The sequence below is a fragment of the Lycorma delicatula genome, chromosome 6, assembly GCF_047948215.1.
Source record: "Lycorma delicatula isolate Av1 chromosome 6, ASM4794821v1, whole genome shotgun sequence".
NCBI classification, from domain to species: domain Eukaryota; kingdom Metazoa; phylum Arthropoda; class Insecta; order Hemiptera; family Fulgoridae; genus Lycorma; species Lycorma delicatula.
Window position 1 is genome coordinate 141,305,195 of NC_134460.1, and position 26,267 is coordinate 141,331,461.

Sequence of the window (26,267 nt, forward strand, 5' to 3'; positions counted from 1 at the left end):
TTGTATGGCTGTTTCTAGTGACACTAGATGGTCAATGGAAGATCGTCCTTGTCGAAAACCACACTGTTCTGGCAATAGAAAGCCATGTTTCTCCAAGTCCCATTTTTGTACATCAGGCAGAAATTTCTGAATGTAAGTGAAGGAAAAATTAAAGAAGAAATATTTGTTGGTCCTCAAATAAGAAAGGTGGTCAAAGATGATGTATTTAATTCAGTGTTAATATAGAAAGTGCAGCTTGGGCTTTATTTAAAGATGTCTGGAAACATTTTCTCAGCAAACAAAAATCAGACAATTACCACGATATTGTTAATCAACTGCTTACTTCATACAGAGCTATGGGATGTATTCTTTGAAAATACATTTCCTCCACCCACATCTGGATTTTTTCCCGGACAACGTCGTAGACTTAAGTGACGAACATGGTGAACATTTCCACCAAGGCATTTTGGTGATGGAAAGCCAATAAAGGTAAATGATATACTAGTAAATAAAGTCTTTATACTAGGATATAAAGGTAAATGGAGTACGAACATACTAGCCGATTACTGTTGGACATTAATTCAGGATGTGCCTGAGGCTATTTATAAAAAAAGCATCAGTGAAATCATTCTGACACAGGTATGGCCATTCAAAATGATAAATTTTACCGATTTTAACTACATTTTCCCTTAATTTTTTTTAAGCATAATTTAAAGCTAAGGGTGATAGAAAAATTGTATTTACAAATCTGTAGTGTACGCAAAAAAGCAATTCAGAAATGGTATCATACTTAGAGAAACATTAAAAAAATTTTTTTTGTCTGTCAGTGTTGTTAATTTTGAACATGTTTAAAAATCAGAGAAGGAGAAATATGTATAGGTGAGATTAGGAAACAATGTTAATTTAATATTGTAATGCTGCCAAACTGATGTTTTTTTTATAAATTTTAAGACAACAGGAGTGAAACTGAAAATTTATAACCATGATTGATAAGATATATGTTTAGGGTTATATAAGTAATTTTAAAAATTAATTTTTAGCATTAACAGTTTCCTCTTTTTTATATATTTTAAGATATGTTGACGATATATTGTGAGATGTTGAATGGGTATGATTAAAATAACAAGAAAACTTTGCTACTTTCAATGCTTGAAAAAGTAATCTTTGTGTTTAAAAATATTTCAGTTGATAATTTGTTTATTTTATATATAACTTTTGTTTTTGTTTTCAGGTTGAAGATGAGACTGTACTGCATAATATTCCGTATATGGGTGATGAGATACTTGATCAAGATGGAACATTTATTGAAGAACTTATTAAAAATTATGATGGTAAAGTGCATGGCGATCGTGAAAATGGCTTTATTGATGATACTATATTTGTTGAATTGGTCAATGCCCTTGTTCATTATCAGATTAAGGATCAGGTAAGATGTTTTTGCTGGCTGAAGGAGATTTTATGGCATAATAAAACGTACTTTTGCATGTAAAAATATTTAGATAAAATATGTAATATTTATGTTGGATTATGAGATGTCATTTACTTTCATGTTATTAAATTTGTATTGTTTCATTCAATAGAATATGACCTTCAGTTAAGTGTAATTTAATAAAAGTTCTGAATATTATATATAGGAGGTAAAAAGTACAGTAGAAATTGTATAAATAGAATAATTAATAATAAAATGGAACGATAATTCTTAAAGATTTGTATAACAGTTATGAAATTTTATTATTTTTTGTGTGTATTCAGATAGTCTACTGAAGGAGCCTTAAAAATGTGAAAGTTTAGATTTTTTGGAAGAGGAGAAAATAAAAAAAAACAATTGTATATTCACTTGACCAGGAAGTAGTAGATTGAAGTTATTTTCTTTAATTATTTTTTTATTTTACAGCTATAAAATCAATTATGCAGGTATAAATCATTCCAAAACATCTTTGTGTTCATTTATTCAAAATAAAATTGTGTTTGATTATTTTTATTCATAGACTTAGAGAATATGAAACTTTTATTAATTTGAGTTTACATAAGTAATATGTAATGTGTGGAAAGTAAGGTATAAAGTTTATGTGTAAGCTAAATACGGTGAGAAAATGTTGCTAAAAAATTACTATACAAAAACTTTATAAAAAAATGTAAAACAAGATGGTGATTTTGATTATTAGATGATCATTATCAATAAACAAGAAGTAAATAAATAAAAGAAAGTAAATAATTAATAAAACATTTTAATTGACAAATAAACAATACTGCAAATATTTTAACACTACTAACTATGTTGCAAATATAACACTGCAATTATTAATTATTATAAGACTGCTTTTCTCTTCACAGCTCTGTAAATTTAGTACAGCTGTCAATTTACTTGGGCCGTCTATAATATTTAAACACTTATACATAAATTATTATTATTGTGATTTTATTTTTTTGGAGAATTAAGTAATTTTTTTGGGGGTAAATTAGTAAAAGTTTATGTAAAATACGTGGTTATTCATATTGATCGGAACCTATAAAGATTTATGGGAGAAAATGCACCAATAAATTTATAAATGCAAGTTGAATTTTCTTTTAGTATTAATTTTATAAAAATTTGTTTATTAAATTTTGCTGTTAAAAAAAATAAACAAAAAAATTGCAGAAAAAAATATGCTGGATAATTAGAAACAGACTGCATTTAGTAGAATTTATTATAAATAACCGTTTGAACACTGTTGGCTCTTACCAGAATCTATGGAAACTAAAATACACAAGACTGCAGCAGAATTGCAGGCATAGATCGAAACTGTAGGCATCCACAGTTTTGTGAACACAAATGTGTTAATAGTCCAAGAGCTGTTCAACATTTTAGGGCAGGTATCTGAGGCACTTTGAAAATTTGTGTAACACTTCTTTTGTGATGTCTCAATACAAAATTGAAAATCTGGCTGTAGAGTAGCGGGGTCTAGCCAACCTGTGAATTTTTAACTTTGCAAAATTATTTTTTCAAAATAAAATCTTTTAGATATTTTGAAATTTTAATACCTTCAAATTTAGTATTTAATGAAATAAAAAATAAAAAAGCCAGATTATTTAGTCGGGTTTAAAATTTTGCAAGGCCATTTCAAAATTGTATTTCATAATTATTGAAAAAATATATTTGAGGCATGCTGAGGTTTAGACTAATATACCCAGGAATAATATTTATACCCAGAAAAAAAAATTTTTAAAAGGACAGGCCATTTTGGTGGGACTTTTTACCTAATAGTAATAAGCCTGGTCTCGTTGGGACGCCACCAATACAAATGCCTCGGTAGACATTTACATTGGTGATTTAATAACTCAGCTTATTGCCTTCGCTGTAGGCCTCGTCCGGACATCTTGAATGTCCTACATCGTCGGGGGACATTTTACCTGCCAGGTAGTTGGGAATGTTATATGTGAGTGTGAGTATGTAATGCTATGGATAGGTTGAAAAGTGAGAGAGAGTGTACATCAGCAGCCAGCTGAGTTAAAGTGTACTGCGGTGCGATTGGCTCTCACAAAACTATGTGACTTACAGCAAGTGTGCAGCTATTAGAAAAAATTTTGGAGTAGTTAAAAGATTCTCATTCATTGTGAAATATGTGCAGTTATAGAAGTGCTATTTTGTTTATATATAAATATAAATAATAATATATATATTAATCATGGCAAATGAAAAATTAGTTTATTTGCATAAGCTTTTGAAGAGATTTGCCGTTTTATTAATGAAAGTATTCTTCAACATAAAACATTTTACTCTCTCAGTTAATTATGTCACAGTTATTTGGATATAATTACAAACATTGCTACAAAAAAGTTTAATAAATACGACAATATATTCAGTAAAGCTCATTTTGAAACAAAATCAAAAAAAAAAGAGATAAGCTACTAATTACATTGGTGTATAATAAAAAAATTGCTGGGCCGAAAGGTTATTATAGTAATGATGATTTATTTACAGTAATAGAAGACTAATTAAGACTTACAAAATAAATCCAAAAGGAAAATTCATGTTTTTATACGTATGTAATTAGTTCATTCAAATAAATTTTATCGTGTAATTTTTGTATTCATTCATTTTTTCAATCTGTTATATCTTATAATAATAAATAAAAATAAAATTGAATTAAAGTAAACAGAGGGTAAAAAAAAAAAAAAAAATTATTTGTTGAGTTATATGCGTATCAATAGATATACATCACATCTTATTCATTTAATGTTAAACGTATGAAAATTCTAAAAAAAGATTTATTACAAAACAGAATCTTTTAACTACTCCAAAATTTTTTCTAAGAACTGTACGCTTGCTGTAAGTCATGTGGTCTTGTGAGAGTCAATTGCACCACAGCATGCTTCAACTCAGCTGTTTGCTGATGTTCACTGCCTCTAACACTTCAACCTACCCATAGTGTAACTTACTCGCACTCATGTGTAACATTCCTGATCACCTGGCAGTTAAAAAGTCCCACCAAAATGGCCTGTCTTTTTAAAAATATTTTTTTCTGGGTATAAATATTATTCTGTCCAAGCCTCAGCATGCCTCAAATATATTTTTTCGATATTTATGAAATACAATTTTGAAATGGCCTGGCAAAATTTTAAACCCGACTGAATAAAATCTGGCCTTTGTATTTCATTAAATACTAAATTCTAAGGTAGTAAAATTTGAAAATGCCTCGAGGATTTTTTTTGGAAATAACATTTGACTAAGTTGAAAATTCAAGGGTAGCTAGGCTCCACTACTCTCCAGCTAGGTCTTTGATTTTGTATTCAGACATTACAAAAGAAGTGTTATAGAAATTTTCATGGTGCCTCAAATACCTTCCCTAAAATGTTTAACAGCTGTCCTCCTATAACTGGACTTTTTTACCGGTTTTGCATTATTGTGTTGACAGCTTAAGTGGGTAAAAGTGTAAATTAAGGACTATTTAAAATATTTTTCTTTATTGTGTATCGTGGTTTTCTTATTCCAGGAAGAGGCTGATGCTGCTGGTGAAAAGAGTATTTCTGTGCAGAGTAATAGTGCAGGAAATAACAAATCATTAAAATTAAATGACAAAACGTTCCCTGCACCTGTTATATTTCAAGCTATTTCTGCCATGTTTCCTGATAAGGGACGACCAGAAGAATTAAGAGAGAAGTGAGTATGTTTACTAATTATTATTTTGTTAGTCAAGTTATTATCCATTTAAAAAATGATTGTTCATATTTTGTGTAGTAAAGAATGAGATGAATTTATGAAATACTAAGGCTTTATAGAATAAGTAAGTATAATGCTGAATTCTAATATTGCTAGTGATAAGACCTTGCTTATTTTGAATTTTTACACATATTGTGGCATTTAATAATAAATATTGTGCCTATGACCATAATGGTTTGGTAATGTATGTATCACCAAATGTACTTTCACGAACAATTTTTGTATTACATGTAATTAAATTTCAGTCTGATTGTAATAATATGGTATCAGATGAAAAACATATGAATGGATAGTAACAGAATCTTGTAGGCCAAACATCTGTAACAGCTTCTTAGTTTAGCTACCATCATACTGTAGTTTGTGGTTTTATGACACAGTGATCATAAAGGGATTGAGGGGTGATTTTAATACAATTTTTGTTATAGAATCATATGAGAACACCAAAATGAGTACTCATCCTACTATAAATTTTATCCTGTTAGTAGAATATTATTACGTTTTTTTTTTTTTTTAGTGAATCATACCTTTGTAAGCTGTTGCTTCTGTATTTATAATGAGATTGATGACTGATGAAGTAACAAAAAACTGAAACTGGATTCAAACATGGAACTGTCAGCTATTAGTCATTTGTTCTTAAAAAATTCATCTACTACTGTGATTTAGTTCGTCTTTCTCATTAAATGTACAGTTTAGTTACTTGCAGAAGATAACACTTCTTTATTGCATACTGTTGTCCACTTTATTTTTAAGCTTTTGATTTATATATGTTTAGTAATACATAACAGGCATCACATAAGGATCATTTCCAGTTGGTGATTGGTGAGTGAAGATTTTAACTTCCCTTTGATTATTCAACATGCTGCTTTAAAGGTTTTTTCAAATGGTATTCATTGATATATATATATATATATATATGTTTACAAGAGTTGTTCAATAATTATGAGACAAATTGATGAGAAAAAGCAATTTATTCAATGACAATGAAACTTACACTACTTTTCAACATAGTCTCCAGCAACATTTAGACACTTGTCCCACTGTACTGTGAGCTTTCTGATTCCCACAGCGTAGAAGTCTTTACCTTGCTGTTTGAACCATTTGTGTACTGCTTTTTTGACTGCTTCGTTTGTCGTCAGACTTATTGCCCCGTAAAAAGTCTTTGAGTGGAACAAATGAAAATCAGATAGGATGAGGTCTAAGCTGTAAGGAGGATGTGGCAACACTTCCTAACCCAACTTCTCAACCATCTCTCCCATTCTCTGAGTGTGTGGGGACAGATGTTGTTACGCAAGAGAACCGCATCTTTTGAGAGAGCGCCCTGTAGTTTTCACCTTTTGAAGGATCTCACTTTCTGTTGGAGTGTATAAGAATAGTACTCACTGTTCACAGTACTTTGTTCTTTTAAATACTCATTAAAAATTGGGCTTTATGAGTCCCACAAGATTTCAGCATCACTTTATCGGCTGATGCGTGAGTTTTGAATTTTTTTTTGGTGGGTGAATCTGGTTGTTTCCACTCAAGACTGTTGTTTGGATCCAGGCTCAAAATGGTATATCCATGTTTTATCACAGGTTTACGATCTCCAAAGTCTTCTGCTTTAAATCATTCTTTGAGCTCAGAGCAAATGCATTTTATGGGCTTGACTCGACCATCTTGGAACCCATCTCAAACACGTTTTGCTATAATTCAGTTCATCATGAATGATGAAATGAAGTGTCCCTTTAAACACTAATATTACACAAACTAGTATTTTATGAAATTTGACTTGCCTGTCTTCACAAATAAGATAATATATGTGATTTTGCTGTGCGGTAGTTGAAATTTCAACTGATCTTCCAGATTGATGAAGATCAGTCACCCTTATTCTGCCCAAATTAAATTGTTCCTCTCATTTATACTTGTTACTGCTGTTTAAACATTTCATCATACTGTTTCAACATTCTTGAATAAATTTCCGCCAGTTTCACACCTTCTGATTGCAAAAGTCTCATTGTCATTCAATGACAGTGAAACTGAATGACAATGGTTTACTTACTGTTTTTTTCTATATCAATTTGTATCATCAATTATTGATTGAACATCCCTTGTAGATCCTAGTACGTATATCGATTTCAGTACTGGACAGCAAAATTTACATGCATACTCATAATGTTATTCAAAATTTCAAAATATAAAACATAATTTCAAATAAAACAAACAATTGAAATAATAATTTTATCAAACATAGCCTGTTGGTATGATTATACAATAAATAATTAAAATATAAAACCCACTTATCAACAAATCTTTTATGCGTTCAAGCGCTTTCAGAAACAAATTCCATCTTGAGGAACTTAACATATTTTATATTATTTTTAAAAAACTAAAACTTTGTTGTCATAAGTAAAATTGTTATGTAAAATATAACACAGTGGTCATCATGTGTTTAAAATCGTGTCGCCTTAATGTCCTGTAGTTATGAATGTCTCCACTGTTATTCCCGTAATGGTGGAGACATTCACCCGTAATGGTCAACACAATTTTAAACACATGATGACCACTATTGTATATATATTTTACACACTTTATATAACAATTTTACTTATGACGACAAAGTTTTCGTTTTTTTCAGAATTAATATAAAAAATGTTAAATTCCTGAAGATGGAAGTAGTTTCTGAAAGCGCTTGAACGCATAAAAAGATTTGTTGGTAAGTGGGTTTTGTATTTTGTTATTTATTAATTAAAATAATTTGTTTTAGTAAAATAAATATAGAATTTAATACTAACTGAAGTTGCAAGATACCTTGAAAACTAGTTGTTGGAAATTAATATCGTAAATTTAAGTTAACTAATTACTATTTTTTGATGATTTACATTTCATATAATATTAAATATATATATATTGATGTTACCAATGAGTAAATCAGTATTTTGTAACATCAGTTATTGGGTAGATATGTCTTGTATAACAAAAATAGATGCTTGTACATTTACCAAAAACATCATTGTAAACAATAAGAAAACCTTGAACAAAGCAGCATCAGAAAATTTGTAATTGCCACAAATTTTTGGTTTAGGTATATTGAGTTGACTGTACGTATGGATCCTAACGCATTACCACCTGAATGTACACCTAACATTGACGGACCACATGCTGAATCTGTGCCTCGTGAGCAAACTATGCATTCATTTCATACTCTTTTTTGTCGCCGTTGTTTTAAATATGACTGCTTTTTACACAGTAAGTTTTATCATTTAATGTAAGAGAAATTTATTTTTAAAGTGTGGAAACTCTTTAACAAATATACGTTTATATAAAATAACAAGAAAATGATGAAAATGCACCTTCACCTATTAATAAATTTTTTAATGGTATGTTTTCCATGTAGATTGTCTTTTTTTATCTATATTTTACAAATATAGTGACCTAATGTTGTTTTTTTGAGTGTTTTTAAAATTCTTGTAGAGTCTAAATCAGATTGTCTAAATTGGAAGTGTTATTATACTTTTGTTAGAAATCAGACTAGTAAATTATAAAGATTTTAAAATTATTTTTTTAATTATTGGAATTAAAAAACAATGTTTCTTGTGCTATTAAGAGTTGTAGCCTTATTTTGAAATTTTGCTATTTGAATATTTCATTACCACATACAATTTACATTATTTTGTTATATTGTATTCCATCCTTCTGTTGAATTATATGATGTTAATAATAATGAACCACCAAATAGAAAGTTTAGATGGTTTACTTCCAGATATTTTCTCAAATTTTCTTTGTGTTTTATTTCATCAGAGGCTTATTAAAAAATTAACATCAAAGTTTTTGGATGGATTCTGTAAACTATTACAATGTTGATCTAAACCACTAAAACTCCATTTCAGTGATTTAGATGTTTATGTTAAATTTTTTACAATTGTTATTACATTGCTTTTAAAATAATTATAGTTTGTACTCTAATAATTCAAAACTCATTTTATATTATTTTGTAAGTAATGTTTATTATAATTAATACTTATTATTATTTTTTATTTGTTTATTTTTCTTGTTTATACTTTTCCTTAGTATTTACTGATGATGTTTATCAATTGAGATGGGCCATGTAGTTTTAAAGTTTAAGTAAAAGTTCTGTGAATAGTTTTTGAGTAATATTTTTTTCAAATTTATAACTGTTTAACACGTGAATTATATTCTTTTTGTTTTGATGATTATTACTCTCAATAGTGTTTTATTTTGTAGTACAAGTATATTGTATTATTTTCTTAAAAGGAATTTGGCACATCAACAGGTTAAAATTTACGTCAACGTGACACAGGCAAGATTGTATATTAACTTATGAGTTAGTATACAATCATAACCAATTCCTCTTTCTCTCTTTCCTTAATTTTCTTCAATATGTACTATCTAATTTGTGTTAACGATCATCCCGATCATTACAGCCTAATTTGATGATACACGATCATCGTGATTGTTAACACGATCATCGTGATTGTTAACACGATCAGGATGATCGTGTCTATACCAATCTTGTCTATATCTAATACAGCTAGGAAATTCATTTTTATTGATATGATTTGAATTTTTTAATTAAAAGAAAATGTGTTATTTTGTCAAAAAATTAATTTTTTTCTTTTTTCTAAGGATTGAAGGTTCATCATCCAGGCCCAAATTTGCAGAAAAGAAAAGGTCCTGATTTGAAGCCACTTTCTGAACCTTGTGGACCTGATTGTTATATGCTTCTGGTAAGATTTTCTTTTTGTTTTTCAAGTATATAATATATTCTGTATTTTTTCTTATAAAAAAGTTAATTTTTTTTACAAATATTTTTTGTCTTTCAGGAGGGAATGAAAGAGAAATTAGCTGCTGATAAAAAAGTTGAAGAAGAGGCAGCTGCTCAAAGCCAAGAAGACTCTTTGAATCAGAATGAGAGCAATGCAGTTACAATCAAAACTGAAATTAAAGAAGATTCATCTATAGAAATTGAGAAAACATCAACTGGTGAGAATAATAATAGCCAACGTAGTGGTGGTCCACGTAAAGTGCGTAAACAAACTTCTGTTGATTCTGGAAATGAGGCTAGCTCAGAGGATAGTAATGATAGTAAAGGTTATTGTTTTATGCATTCTTTTTTACTAATTTACTGTAAGTCCTTGTTTAATGTTGTATTAATTAATATTGTTCATTATCATTTAGTTCATTTTATAACCTTTCTGATCAATTTGATCTGTTCAATTTATTTTTCCCGATTAGATTTCTTGTTTTGTTGTTTTGGTATTCATCTACTGATCTTGTTATCAGCAGAATATTCATACCCTTTTTTGTATATATATATAATTCTCTTTCATGTTTTATATCATATCGTTTAATTTCTTATAGTATTTGTTTTTATTCATTTAAAAAACCTGAAATTTATTTTATAAAGCTAGCAGAACTGGGTGATGATGATTGAACCAACTGGCCTTGTGATAAAACCATGTTGAGAAAGCTCATTGCCAGTTCTTGTGGCTGTAAGAAAATTGAATGCAGTGTAGCCAAAGGTGTCTTAAATGGTTTGTCACATGAATTGATTTCACCCATTTAAATTTATCGTGAATTTATGGAAATTAGTGGTAATTGTTAATAGGTAGATGTTTCCTCCTCATCAAAGTGCTCTGACTGAATACTTATATCTAACTGATGTTGTTATATTATTTATTTGTTTATTTTCTTCCTCAATTTTCTAAATGATGGATATTTTACATTTATTATTATTTTTACGATTGATGTTCACTTCAATCCGGGACTTTTGCTAGACTTGAGTGTAAATGGAAACTCCTGTGCATTCTGTTGGTTGTATACATAAGGTACAAGTGTCAGCTATTACTATACGGCGCACTGGCATGAAGAAATGTTAAACAACAACAGTCAGTCGTAAAGAACATGGTGTCCAATGTAGTAGTGAATGGATATGTGGAACAGTGCGTTCCAATGAAATTTCTTAGGAATGAAGATGTAAAACCCGGTAGGATTTATTCATGACTTGCATAATATGGTGATGAGAATCTTAGTTTTAGTCAAACATCTGTGTGGTGAAAATGTTTTAAAGAACTGTACGTCAGTGAGTGATGATCATGGTCGAGGTGGTTCGGAGCCTACTGAAGTCATTCTCATGAACATTAAGTGAGTGGAAGAACTGATTTTTTTGTCTGAGAATATCACAGAAAATTCCAGGATAACTGATAGGAGAGGTAGATCTAAGTATTTCTGAAATGAAAACATTTATGAGTCTACTTTGTCATACGGGTAATATAAGAATGCCAAAGATGCAAGATTACTGGCACAAAGACAAATTATTCAAAACTTGTTTTGGAGAGTACATGTCAGTGACAGATTTTTCTGTTAATATTTTGTTGTCTTCATTTTGTAAAAAATGATCCGACGAGCAATGACTGGCTATTAAAGTAAGACCTCTCAATGTCTATTTTAATCACAAAATGTTATGTGTACACAACCCAAGTAAAGAACTTTTCATCGAGAATATGGTGCTTTGGAGAGGACGGCTTGTTTTTAGACAGTATATTAAAAACATGTACCATAAGTGTGGTGGTATAAAGCTTTATTTGTTATGCGAACCAAATGTCCTAATATCAAAATTTGCAGTTTATGCTTGGGCACTTGATCCACTAGGAGGTGAAGGGACATACAGAAAAGGTAGTCTTGCAAAGAGGTTTACATTGATAACTTTTATAATAGCATAAAACAAACTAAAAAACTTCTTGGTAATAAAACCTATGCAACTGGAACCCTCCATATAGACAGGAAATCCTAAAGAAGTGACAGAGAAAAAAACTATGGAAGAAACTATATGGGAGAAACTTTTGTGTATAGCAAAGGTATAATGGTAGAAAAGTGGAGAGACGAGCAAAATATTTTGTATCTTCCAAGCCAATATGAAAATGTAATGGACACAACTATAAACAAGAGAGGTGAAGAAAAGGAAAAGCCTTTGCCAATGATAAAATATAATGAATACATTGACAGACAAATTGATATTGGGCATTGACAGACAAGATCAACTGCAGAATTATCCTTGTGAAAGAAAAACATTAAGATGGTAAAAAAAGATTTTCATGCATATCCTTCAAATATGTATCCTGAATTCGTTTCTCCTTGACCACAAATATAAATCTGACAGGAAAATAACTTTTTTTATTTAAAACTCAGTCATGAAAAGTCTTTTGTCATCACTGGATCTAAGGAGACCATCATTACTAAAATATCCACAGCGTGACCACTTGCTGACAAAGTTACCAATTAATCGTAATAATAAAACACTTAGGAAACGATGTGTCGTATGTTATCGAAATGGAAATCGCAGAGACACTATTTATCAATGTGAAGCTTATGCAAATAAACCAGCATTATGTTTTAAATTATATCATTACAAATGTTATTACCAACAAACAAATGTTTTAAATTATATCATTAATAATAATTATAAAAAAAATAAACTGTAAATAAGAGATTTGTCTTGCAAATAAAAAAAAAGTGTTTTTTTAATAGTTCAGTGATTTGTTGAATGAAGAAAAAATTTTTACTGTAAAATATATGTAATTAAATTTTTTTACAATATTACTACCTAAATTTAGTCACAGATGTGCTTATTAATAAATGAAAATGTATGAATACGCACATGTGTGCTGTCTGCATATCAAACGTATGTCATGTGCTGATGATGCACAAGTGTGTCGTGTGTTTTTTTATCGTAGTAGGAGGGATTTAAAAGTATCTAAAAATTTTTTCCATTTCTATTACAGTATTTTATAGAAAAATAAAAAAATCAGCACTGGAATAATAACCAGATATGATTCCTAGCAGCGAACGTGTTAAAAACAAAACTGAAAAAACAAGATCATTATAAAATTATTTATTTTTTTTTGTTTCTTTTCCAAGAAAGTACTAAGTTATTGAAACCCTTTTCCAAGTAAATATTTATTAATCAAATAAATGTATTGCATTAGTTACATAAGAGAAACTAACTGGTGGAATGTATTAGTAGTCACATAAATGATAGTAAACATATCCTTCTATGTGGACTGATAAAAAATAAGTTGTCCACACAAATTTATTTTTATTAATCACATTTTTTTCAACAACTCTCCAGGATTTAACAGATAAGGTATACTGTATTTTATGAAATGATGCAAATTACGTGATACAGATTTCATTTCTGTCACATTCTCTTTTGCAGTTTCTTTCTATTCAAATTAAGAGAAGGCACTTTTTGAAGAATATTTTATTTCAGTGTTAGATTTCGCACTGTTAATGTATTGCAAAAGTAAAATAAGTGTGTAATAAGGTAACAATTTTGACCATTGACATTTTTACCTGAAATATTTAATTTTACTAATTTATTTCTGAGATTAGGATGGTCTGTAGATAATTGGGAAGAGGTGAATAGAAAAGTTTTTTTTTTTACAAATAGTATAATATGTTATTAGCATTACTAGTTTCAATTTTTGACTTGTAAGAATGTTCTTTGCTAATCTGATTAAAAACACAAAGACAGGGTTGATAATTTACACCAATAATGGTATTTTTTGTTGTGTATGGCATCATTTATAACCAATGGTGAAAAGTTAACAAGTACTTTTCAACATTCTGTGTTGACCATGTTAATTTTTTTTTCCCAAGAAAGAAAAGGACTAACAGGGTAGTATAATGAATTACACTTTCACAAGGGTATAAGTTGTTTGACATCTGCTTGCACTAATGGTAATGCCTGCGATATATATGTGGTGATTTTTTTTTAAGGATGCGTACCTGGGAGAGGAAAAAAAAATTCTGAATGTTCTTGATATTTGTGTTTAATGTTTATTATTATTTATCATTAGTTAATTAGTCAAATAAATGTTGAGTTGGGTATGTGCGATTACATTTAAAAAGTTGGTGCTTTTTTATGATAAGGAAAGATATGTGGAAAAATTCATGTGATATTATTTAATTATTTCTGAATTGTAAATTTAACATGCAGTTATGATTACAATGATTTTAGGTATTTCAATCCTTTGCTGTTCTGTTCACATTTACTGATTTAACATACTGTTTTGGTCAGTATGACCTGTATAATATCTTCCTATGAAATTATATTTGTGTTATGTATAAAAATAACTTTCAGGTTAAAATTATTTATTATTAATATTATACAGTTCAGTAAATAATAATACATAGGTATTTATGAAACAATATCAATAAATAGGATAATGAAGTCCGTGACAACAAATACAAATTCATTTACTTTAATAGCCTACTATTCTACATTTTAAAGTTTCAAAACACAATGTTTTATAGAATAAACATTAAATAAATGTTAAAAAATAAAGTTAAAATGCTAAATATGATGGGCAGAAACATTAGTTAAATGAAAAATTTGCTATAATATATAAATTTTACCTGAAATTACTCCAGTACATAAATATAATGCAAACTTACAAAATTATTTCTACTTACAGTTCAGGTAATAGTAAGTCATATGTTGCTTCTATAAATGTTTACTATATTTAGAATAAATAATCTTTGTTTTATTTATTGAGAAAAGCTCAAGTGAATCAATATAATATAAAAGCTCAATCACAAAACAATTCAAATTAAGGGGGAACAACGAAAAAATGTACTAGGGCTATGTAGTCTGATTACATGTATATTATTAAAAATAAAAAAAATTAATATTAACAATACAAAAAATAATTTTTTTAACATTAATTGAACATATTAAGCATGTATATGTAGTCATAGAAAACACATTTCCACACTACTCGTCTGTCATATTTAAAAAAATAAAATAATTAACAATACAATAAAATAATTGTTTTTAACATTAGTTAAACATATTATTTATATCAAAATTATATGGAATCATATATTTTGAATCATATATATGGAATCATAGAAAACACATTTCCACACTGCTCGTCTGTCATATTTAAAAAAAATAAAATAATATCTTCTCATTAATTTTTCTCTTCATATACATAAGGAGATACTTTCCTGCACATATAAAAATAATGATGACCTTGCATTGAATACACCTATTCACCCAGTCTCACTGTCCTGTCTTATCGAACAAAGAACACATCACCACTTCCGTGCGATCCAACACAAACACGTCTCCGCTCCATGACTGCTAAATTCACACTAGCCCCGAAACAAAGAATGTCAGTCTGGCTTCCGCCACCAGACGCTCGTTTGTATTTATGCACGTACACACTTTTTTCTGAGAATGTATATGCTCTCACCAGTCCACGATGACATCACCGTCTGGCTATCCAGACCATGTCAGACATCAAAAACAAAGTTATGTAATACAATTTCTTATCAAACTAAGAACGTTTATTAGTTAAATGTTTATTTAACTATTAAAATAATATAATACTATCTTGCCTATTTTCTGTTTTTAATATCAGCTAAGCCAAATGAACATTAACTACCTTTTAAAATATTGAAACTTTTTTCTTTATGACATAATATACATTGTTCGTAACCCACAAAATTTATAATGGTTACAGAGAACTTCTACCCACTTTTCCAAGATTTCATGCACAGAAGCTAATTTATCTGTATGTCTTTGTTTGTGACATGTCAGTCTCTTCTCAAAATGTAAAACTTTAGATATTGAATAAACATTTCAAAGGACATAGTTGCTTGGAATATGGTATGACCAGTATATGCATTCCATAAGCTTTTTGTTGATTCCCTGTGAAATTTATAAATCCCCACCAGTAACAGTAACCCATAGTATGTCTGAAATGATAATTTTCTGTTTAAGTAAAGAACAAGGCAATAATAAAAAAAATAATATTAAAAACAGTCATGTGGCTAAATCCTTTAAAATAAAAGTAATAAAGTCTTAAAAACCTAAAGTAAAATCTTCAACAGAAAGGAACGACAGGACTCTTTTGGGTTATCTTGACCCAAACAGAACAGCAGGGTTAAAAAAATGAGAAAATTTTGAATAATGTTGAATAAATGCATCAAGAATTGAAACCTTTATGTGTGTGTGTGTGTGTGTATATATATATATATATATATATATATATATAATACTATATATTTGATTTTACTTTTAAGACAATTTGTGCTAATTGATGCCTTTTTTTTACGTGTAGTTCAACAAAATGATTCCATATTTAGTTGTACTAGTGATATGTCTATTTATTTTCAGTGATATTTGAAATGTTAATTTAAATCTTGATTGTAATTAGGTTTCATTAAAGAAAAAACTTCTTTGTAAAGTAAAAAAGATTATAGAAGATGAAAATAATTGAACATTTTAAATATATCTATTATTCTTTTATAGAAGAAAAATTATCTGTATGATTACATTATTTATTTTGGGTGCCATATTGTATGTATTTTTGGGTGTCAGGTTATCATATAGACTATCTGACATGTGACAGTCACTCTCAGAAGTGGTGTAGCCGTTCCTGTAAATAAGCAGAATCCCATATCAGGAGTACTAATTAGAATGTGAAATGGATTGATTCAAATTTACTATTGGATATTGGCATCTCAAGTTAACTGAAATGTGTGTGATAAGACCTAAAAGTGACAGCTTATTTTTGTTCACAAGGATGGCTCTGTAATGAACATCTCGTATGTGTACATCTGTATAATCAATAAGTTAATGTACCCTTTCTGTGAAAAAACAATGGGTTATGTACATTGTCTATAGTCAGTAGGGAAGTTAATTTTAATATCTACCTGATAAAATTCTTGTCTGTTTATGGTGAATTAAAAAATAAATATTTCTATTAAGTTAGGTTTTTAGTTATATTAAATGCAATGTTAAACAAGGATTTATTGTAATTTTTATTTTTTTTTATTTATTTATTTATTTTTTTTTCAAATGTTCATAACAATTATTTTCTGTTCCCTGCATACTAATAATACTTAAAGTCTTTCCTATGTTAGAGAAATTTGATGAAATGACATCAGAATTGTCTTAAAATAGTTTCTCCCTTTTTATTAGGTGGGGTTTTTCAAGAACCCGTACACAAATTGCTTTCTAAATTGTTTTGAATTTTTAGTAATTATTTCAATTTTTAATATTTATTTAGATTCTTAATTAAGATTTTAAGCTTATTGAACCTGAACCATGATGATCTGTTTGCGGAATTTATTTCTTAGCTTTTTCGTGGAATCACTCAATTGATTTTCATAAGAAAATTTGAAGAATTGAGTTTAGTTTAAATTACCACTCAGGTGTTTGGGTCTCAGATTCAATTATTACCCTGTAATAATCCTCAATTTTTTAAAAAAATAATTATTCTTACATACAATTGACAGTTGGCTCTATTTTTAAATTATCATTTCTCTGTAGATATTTCAGTCACTCTTAACCAAGATAGAAAATTTTCAGTTAATTTTGTACTTGTTTACAAAATGTAATCTTGCACGCATCATGTTATTTCCAGGGTGATTACAGACCACTTTCTATGGTTATTTAAAAATGTATTTTTCAAACATGGAAATTTGCATGCAGAAAAAAAATGGGGATTTTGCTTACATGGTTTTACAAGAAATTTCTTATAGTCTGTATTTATCAGTGTTCTGTGGGTACAACACATTAGTCACATGACAGATCTCAACATTGTAGTTGAATTCATTCGAGACACATGAAACCATATTCCACTCAATGATATCAGTAGCATTTGTAATGCATTTAATTGTTTTAAGTCTGCGTCAACAGGAAGGAATGGATAAAAACGTTGTCTTTTATAAAACCCACAAAAACTAGTCATAGTGTGTAAAATCTGGACTTCTTTTTGGCCAATGTAGGAATGTCATGTTTTCATCAGTTGCATGGCCAGTTCAGTGTCTTGAAAGGTGTTCAGCTAAAAAATTGTGAACCTATGTGCCAGTTACATGGACCACCATCTTGTTCAAGAATGAAGTTCTTAGTGTCTTTCTTGAGTTTGGGAATCTCACTTACAAGTTAGTACTCCCACTCCCACCTATGAGTTGGGGAATTAGCCTAGCCCTTTCTTAACATCTTAAGTAGGTCAATTTTCAAGAACAAGTTTTTTTACGTTTCTATGTAAAAACTTTTCCACAAACTCCAAAAATGTTTTCTAATTGATTTTTCCTTTTATAGCTGATTACCTTATTGGAATCATTTACTGCCCTTGATTCTGAAATGTTGCTGTACAATAATAGCAATTTAATTTGGCTAATTGGATCATATAAAAAGCTTTCTCCTTTGAAGTAGCAAACTTCTTGCCAGACAGGTTGTGCATAATAATCACTATTGACATCAGTAATAACAGTTGCACCAACTTAAAAACATTCCCTGTATAACCATATTAATAATGTCTTTACAGATAAAAGTTAATTATTTTATAAACCATCAACAGTGTCTAATTAATTTCTGATCACTCTGTATTTAACTAATTTTCATGAAACAAAGACCATATAATTTGGTTATAGCGTCAGTAATTATCTCTAATTTCTTCCACTGTGACAAAAAGTGATGCTGGTGATTTTTGTTTTTCTTGGTCATATCTCTTTAAATACTTGGGCAACTAACATTAGGTTAAAAGGAACAAAGAAGTTGACTAAACAGGTTTTTAGAATGTACGAGACATATTCATAAAGTAAGGGTCGTCGGCTTATATTTAAATATTAGCAGGTCTGAATACAGTTTCACATATGCAGGGCCATCTGTCGGCTATTTACAAAGCCACTGGAGTTTTTACTCCAGTCTGAATACTGGCAGGCCCAGTATTCAGACTGCCAAAATTGTTGGTACCAAGGTGGGTGCCAAAAATGCTCACCGACCAACACAAAGAGCAAAGAATGTTGGACAAGCATTTTGGACAGCTACCGACAAGATGGAATTTGTTTTCCCACATTATTATGGGCAACGAGATGTGGATATCTTACACCAGTGCAGAATCAAAACAGCAGTCAATGCAGTGGCGCCATTCAAGTTCCCCAAAACCGAAAAAGTTTAAGCAATTTCTGTACTTGAGTCGAATAATGTTGGCTGTCATTTTTTGGGAGGAAAAAGGGCGTCATTTTGATTGATTTCATGGAACGTGAATCAACAATTACATACAGCTGATGTGTACTGCAAAATTCTCACCAAACTGAGACGTGCGTTCCAAAATCGACGACACGGGAAACTGTCATCTGGTGTAATCCTCCTTCACAACAACGTGCGTTCTTATACTACTACCTTAACCAAGAAAAAAATTAAGATTTTTGTTGGGAACTTTTTGACCACCCTCCATACAGTCCCAACCTTGCAACTAGCAACTACTTCCTCCTTTTGCATTTGAAAAAGTGGCTTGGTGAACAACAATTTAAAAATGATAAACTCAAAACTGCCATTGTCAACTGTTTCAATTCCCCAGTGGTGAACTTCTTTGCACAGAGGGGTTAGAGAAACTGGTGCAGCGTTATCAAAAGTGCGTGGAACTGAATGGCGATTATGTAGAAAAGTGAAGTAGGCATGAATTAAGCTAAAACTGTCAGTAAAAACCTTTTCTCACGAGTTGAATGACTAATTGGTCCTTACTCTATGAATATGCCTCGTGTGTAATAAATATCATATTTGCTTTATTGGGGCAGGAGAAGGTTAGATTATTTTCTGTACAATTTGGCAAGTATATTTTATAAAGTTAATTTTTGATCCATTTTGATATGTTATCACATCATATTTTCATAACTTATACTTCTATATTCTAACAAACTGATATTTATTCAATCATGTTACCTAATATTTAAAGCTGGTAAAAGGCAATAAATCCATGAAATTGCTTTATTGAAAGTAATTTTTATTCAGTTATTTGAGTATAAATTTTTATCTTGGAAATTTTAATTAAATTTTCCCATTATTTATTTCCATCCCTTGAGTTGTTGACTGCGTTCTTTATTTGGAGTATATCATCTATCCTTTTTTTTATCATTTTATTTACTTATTATTAATTTTTATTTTTTTAATTTATTAATGTGATTTTATTCTTATGTATATTACAATAATTTTTTAATTGTTTTTCTTTACTACTGCTGTTAACCTCTGCTGCTTTTTGTTATAACATTTTTATTGTTTTATGTGGAAGAAAATGAATAAAATATCATTAATTTTAAATAATTGTTCTTTAAATATGCTAATGTTTAATTAATTGATTATTTTATTATTATTATTAATGTTATTTAAAATGGTGTTGCTATTGGTGAAGTCTGTTTTAGTTTGTAAGAATGCTGAATTTGATATTAAACCTTTTCCAGTCAATGCATATCTCTCAATGAAAAGGACACAAGTCTCCTTTTATTATGTGAGAATTGGCTGTTATGCTCTCTTTAGTAAACTACTCTTATAACTGCATGTATTATTTAATTTTTCTCTTCATTCTGTAACAGTGTATGTTTATGAGGTGCCATAACCATAATTGTTGGTTGTAGGTGATCTGGCATGAGATAGCCATAATAAAGTTAAAGTATTATCCAAAAGGTCAGCTGTTCCCAATAATAAATAGAATCCAAATTCAAGTTTACTAATGAGAGTGAGAAATAAACTGGTCTCCCAATGCCTTCTCTACTTTGAGGGCAATATAATGTCTATATTAGCATGTAACCTTTGAAAAGCATGTAATTTGTTGATACCTTCACTTTGTTCACAGTGATTAGCTGAATAATTTGCTGTCAGAAAAAGCATTTCTGATAGAGCCATTTGAAGAACCTCAGACATTTTATACGAATAAAAGTTGTAAGAAAGACTGTGACAACTGTTAAGCCAGAAATTAATGTAATCTGTTAAAAGTAAAAGAAAAAGGATTTACCTTTTGTTTGACTTTTAAATCCTATATTACCATGGTTTCATTTGCTACCGGTAATGCTGGTGTAGTTTACTACCCACATTAGAATTATGAACTTTTTTTGCTAATATTGTAATCAAACTGATGAGATACTTTAATCATTATGTTCAAACAAAGACATTCGCTGTCTTGTTTTGTTTCATGTTCAAATAACACTGATAAGTGAACATAATGTTGGGTCTGGCAATATTGTGGACTGGAAAGGGTTAAAAATGTTATATTTCTGTTTATAAATTCTAGTTCAATCCATGATTAACAGCCTATTATTACTTTGTTGTTTATTACTTAAATTCACTTTTATGGGAATATATACAGCTAATTCAGTTTCTTGCTTTCTACCTTCTACTTTTCACACCTTGCCAGTCTCCTCTAGGTGTTTCTGATCCATAGTATACTTGCTCCTGCCATTGTTCAACTTCAACTACTAATTCCCACCAGTTGCTAGTTCCACGTTCTGTATGGCATCATATACTTATTTAGACATCATATGTGTGCTTACCTGACCTAAGGGTTACTGAAAGTGGAGTTGACACTCATTTGTGTCCTTATTTTCTAATATGCTGCACTCAACTGACACCTAGACTCCTCCTTCAATAGTCTATTTCTGAGGCCTGTAGACAATGTTCTAAATCTGTGGACAGTACCAAAGCCTTTGTACCATACCCAGGTTTTAAGAATTGTCTTGTAGATTATGTTTTTGTCTTATTAATATTTTTATTTCATGGAAGTGGATGTAATTCTCTGTTAATAGCTCGGTCTTTTGTTATCTTTGTCAATATCTCTTTCTTATCTCTACTACATGATGAAAGGATCATTCAAAAATACCTAAAATCTTCATTAGACGTTATCCCATTTTTCAGTACGTTATCATGGGCTGGAGATCCAAGAGCCATATATTCTTAATGTCAAAATTTGTTTCCAAACCCCATTGTTGGTACTGATTTGTAGCTTCTTTCCAGCACATAAATAAATTATATCATTTCTATTATCAGCTATTGTAATACCAGTAAAGAGAGGATTATTTATAAAATGATGACAATCACTTACGAGTAGAGAAGTTAACATTCTACCCATTAACAGAAATTTTGCACTTATGCTTTCAAAGTGTGTTGTAAATATATTTAAAAAAGTGTAGGAGTGAGGCAAAAATCTTGCTTTAAACCTTTAGTTATTAAAAAAATTTTCAGAAAGTATTTCTTCCTGAGCATGTATTACTAATACAGTCTTTTTGAAAAGCTTTGACTGCATATATGATTTATATTACTGCTTTCTAACACCTCCCACAATCTAACAGATGGAACTGAGTCATAAGCCTTCTCCAAATTAACAAAGGCAAGATGTATTTTCCCCTTCAATACTCCATTCTTTCCATGATTTGCTTAATGCAAAAAGATTATAATTTTTTAGAAGCAGCATGGTGAACTGGTTTTCCTCCAGTACCTGGAGATGTATTATTTTTAATCTTTTTCAGGGTAGGTATCTCAGCAAAATTATTGTAAAAACTTGATCTAATGACTCATCTGATCCAGCACCGCCAGATATAAATACACCTGTTTTCTTCAGTGAGTAATTTCTGATAATAATAATTTCAGTCATGCAAACATAATAGATTTATAATTGGTATTCATTATTGTTTCCCTTCATCTTCTTTAGAAATTTCCAGTATTCTCTTGACCTTGAATCTTCAAAAGCTCATTTCCTTTACCAGCATTCATTTTTAGTTTTCCTTACTCATTTCTAACCTGATATCATACTTAATGTATGGTTCTTTCCTTTTAGACATGTGTATTCAACCACTTTTGATAAGAGTCTGCCCTTACAATTTAATAATAATAAGAGTCCCTACAATTTCTCTTAACTTTATAAATTGTACTGTGGACAATTATAGTGTCATGGCTTTCTTACTAAGCATTAAAAAATCTCTGAATTCACCATTTAAATATAGGAAAAAAACACCAAAAAATGGTCCAATCCACATTTTGCTACCTCTTTGAATCTATAAATTTATCTATAAATTTATTAACTTACAAGCTAATAATTAATGATTATGCAGTCAATAATTGGCCTTAGTTTTTTAGCGGGCTGCATCCATGAAAACTTATGTGATAAGTTTATTTGCAAAAAATCCATTCATTATTTAAAGGGAACTTCATTCATACATTTCCCATATTCTTCTTTTACTGCTATAATTTATACATCCTCTCTATGATGTCCAGTGATTTTATCTACTCAAAACCCCTCCAACTCAAACATTGAAATCCCCCTTACTAAATTCTCTTTCCTGTTGCTGATTATCTCCAATTAATGCGTAAGTCAAGATAAAACTATTATCTGATTTGCACTTGCAACATCATTTAGTGCATAAACTCCTACTACTCACAATCTCTGTCCATGCATCATAGATTCATTGAAATTATTCTTTTATTTGGATTCCAATTTTTTACCCATTTTTTAATTACTGCTATGGTATCACCAGTCATTGCTCTAGAGCTCTTCAGACATGGATAACAAAATTTAAAAAAGAATTTGTTCTATATTTATCCCTAATGAAATTTCCACTTCCTTTCTTTGTATTTCTCAACAAAAGTATGCCCAGACTACACACTTCCTGTTCATCTAACACCTTATCTTCCTTTTTATTAATTGCCTATATATTCCTATATCCAAAACTTATTAAATATGTTTTGTTCTGTTTATGTTTCTAACATAAACAGTGTTTCCAAGCCAAAGCTTCTTTGCAGGAAATTTGGCAAGAAGTTTGATTCTGTGAGTGTTGGATTGTCCACCCAATGCTTCAACCCTGAACCTGGAGGACCAAGACCCTTCTGAAAGTGTTACCATACTTTAGCTAAAATATGTTCCTTTTAAGATGCTAAGAACTCCTTGTAAGATTGCTTATAAGAGCTGATCAACTGCATAGCAGAAAGAAGGCTTTGTATAGTTGACAGTATCAGGAGGCAGCAACTGGCATTTAGAACCTTACTTGACATCAGATCCACTTTCAACTGGTGGGGGTCTTATCAACCTTTATCCTCCATTTATTGGCTACATGTATTATTTATTATAATATTTTTAATTATAATTAAGCTATCTCAGTTTTCTCTTGTAGTACTGACCATTATCTAGTTTTATTATATATTGGTGTAGGTTTGGTATTCTTAGCTTTAATATAATCCTGTTTAAAATCGTTGTGTATGTTGGTTAATAATCATAAGTTAAGCAGAATACCAGTTAGCATGGGATCAGTATACTGATTTTTCTTAGTTTGGTTCCTTGCAACAGTATAATAAAACTTGTTATTAATATATCCTAAAATAAATACACAAATGGCATGTTAATAAAATCATTTAAATAAAATAGTTTATTAATTATTTCATTTAAAACAGAAAGTAAATATTTGAATTTTAATTATTTTAGTGTTTTTTTACTATATCAGATATAAATAGACATTTCACTGTATTTAATTTGTTGCTGTTAAATATTTTGATAGATCAGTATTTCTGAGAGCCACACTGTTATTAACTAAAGATATGCAACTTTTACGTAAATTAACTTTTACCATCAGCAGGAATATGTATCAACTTTTTGATACCACTAAAATAAGGCTGTGTGTGTGGAAATAATCTTTACTAATAATCTTTTGATGCTACAAGATAAGGACTGTACACAGAAATGATCTTTACCAATATATAATGCTGACTTGCACACTCCTGTGTTTAACAATTTTATTTATTCAATTTTATGAGATCCATTTAGTTGTTACAAAAAAATCTGATAATCTGCTGTACTTTGTTCTATGATGTCTACATGCTTATTATTGTCTGTTAAAGTACAATTGCAAATATTTACATATGAAGAGAGGGTTGCATTAACATTATAATCGGAACTAAATTTAAATTTATGGACTGGGGATGATTTGGTTCAATTCTTTAATGAACTTTCAAACAATTTTTTAATGATTGCTTTAAAAAAAAAAACATTTTGTACTACACTGTTTGATTACTATGATTCTGATTAGAAAAGTACTGTGCGATTGACTTATTGACAATCTTCGTGGCTGTGTGAGCATCTCTACCTTTAATCCAGAGATTTTAAGTTTGAGACCTTATTAAGTGTTATATTTTTCTTATGCTATAAAATTCATTCATTATCTTCCATCAGTAACTGTTATTGGGTGTCAGTCTGTTGTTGCTCTGTAAATAAGTAATTAAAAAACAGTTTATCTCTGTTGAAAGTGGAAAGTATTTCATAGAAAATTATTTCTATATTAAATTGTTGCAGTTATTTGGGTGTTAAATTTAGACTATAAACATTTCAATCATCAATAGCTTATTGTTAGGTTAAGTTATTTTATCCAAAGAGAATTTAGGATTTAGATTGAAGTTATAATTTTCATTGTTGGGTTTAATGGGTGCTGGTGATAATCAGGAATGGACTGGATCCGATTAGTCTTTGTTCAGAGCACTGCATAAAGTGTTCCTTAATAATTATTGTGCAATTGGACAAATCATGCTCACTATTAATCATGCTTTTATTGTAACAGTCAATTTAAAATACATTGCAAATTGAATTTGATGAAGTAGATGCAGTACATTACAGTAGTGAGTGAGCAAGCCTCGTCAAAGAAATGTAGGGCCTTATGAATTCACAGCGAGCCAAATGATCAAAGTGAACAAGTGTGTTTATAATATGCAGTAATTTTAACATTAACATTGAAGACAATACAGTTTAACTTTGGGCTGACAGAATTGAAGGCAAACACATGTATGCAAGTCTAACTGCATACATAATAATCGTTTAAATACACATGTTTCGTATTGTTTTCGGAAAAGTTAAGAAAACTATTTTTTACAATGTTTTACAAACTCTTTCTGCATGCCTTTATCATGACTATTTTTTCATTTTAGAATTTAAAAGGGAAGAAAATGGTAGTGCAGGAGGTGAATCAATGTCTGCTACAAGCTCATTTTCATTATTGGGTTTAATGGGTGCTGGTGATAATCAGGAATGGACTGGATCCGATCAGTCTTTGTTCAGAGCACTGCATAAAGTGTTCCTTAATAATTATTGTGCAATTGGACAAATCATGCTCACTAAAACGTGCCAACAGGTATGTATTTTTTGTAGACTTTATTACTGCTTTTTTTTTTGTCACGGTAATGAGTTATTTTTACATTGCTGTTGATATGCATTGCTCTGCTCTGGATATGAAAAATAAGTTAATTTTGTTAACAGTTTGTACATATAAATAA

At 29.7% G+C, this 26,267-nt stretch overlaps 1 protein-coding gene across 3 annotated transcripts in view; it reads left to right on the forward strand.

Annotated features, from left to right (window-relative positions):
- Positions 1–26,267, forward strand: part of E(z) (histone-lysine N-methyltransferase E(z)) — a 70,615-nt gene that overhangs the window by 11,891 nt on the left and 32,457 nt on the right. For 2 of the 3 annotated variants that reach the window (XM_075368676.1, XM_075368675.1), the window contains exons 4-9: positions 1,211–1,405; positions 4,953–5,119; positions 8,238–8,401; positions 9,800–9,900; positions 9,997–10,264; positions 25,923–26,125. In XM_075368676.1, the coding sequence (XP_075224791.1) occupies positions 1,211–1,405; positions 4,953–5,119; positions 8,238–8,401; positions 9,800–9,900; positions 9,997–10,264; positions 25,923–26,125 (1,098 nt within the window). The remainder of the gene's footprint in view (positions 1–1,210; positions 1,406–4,952; positions 5,120–8,237; positions 8,402–9,799; positions 9,901–9,996; positions 10,265–25,922; positions 26,126–26,267) is intronic. The other variant, XM_075368677.1, reaches the window with a different exon arrangement.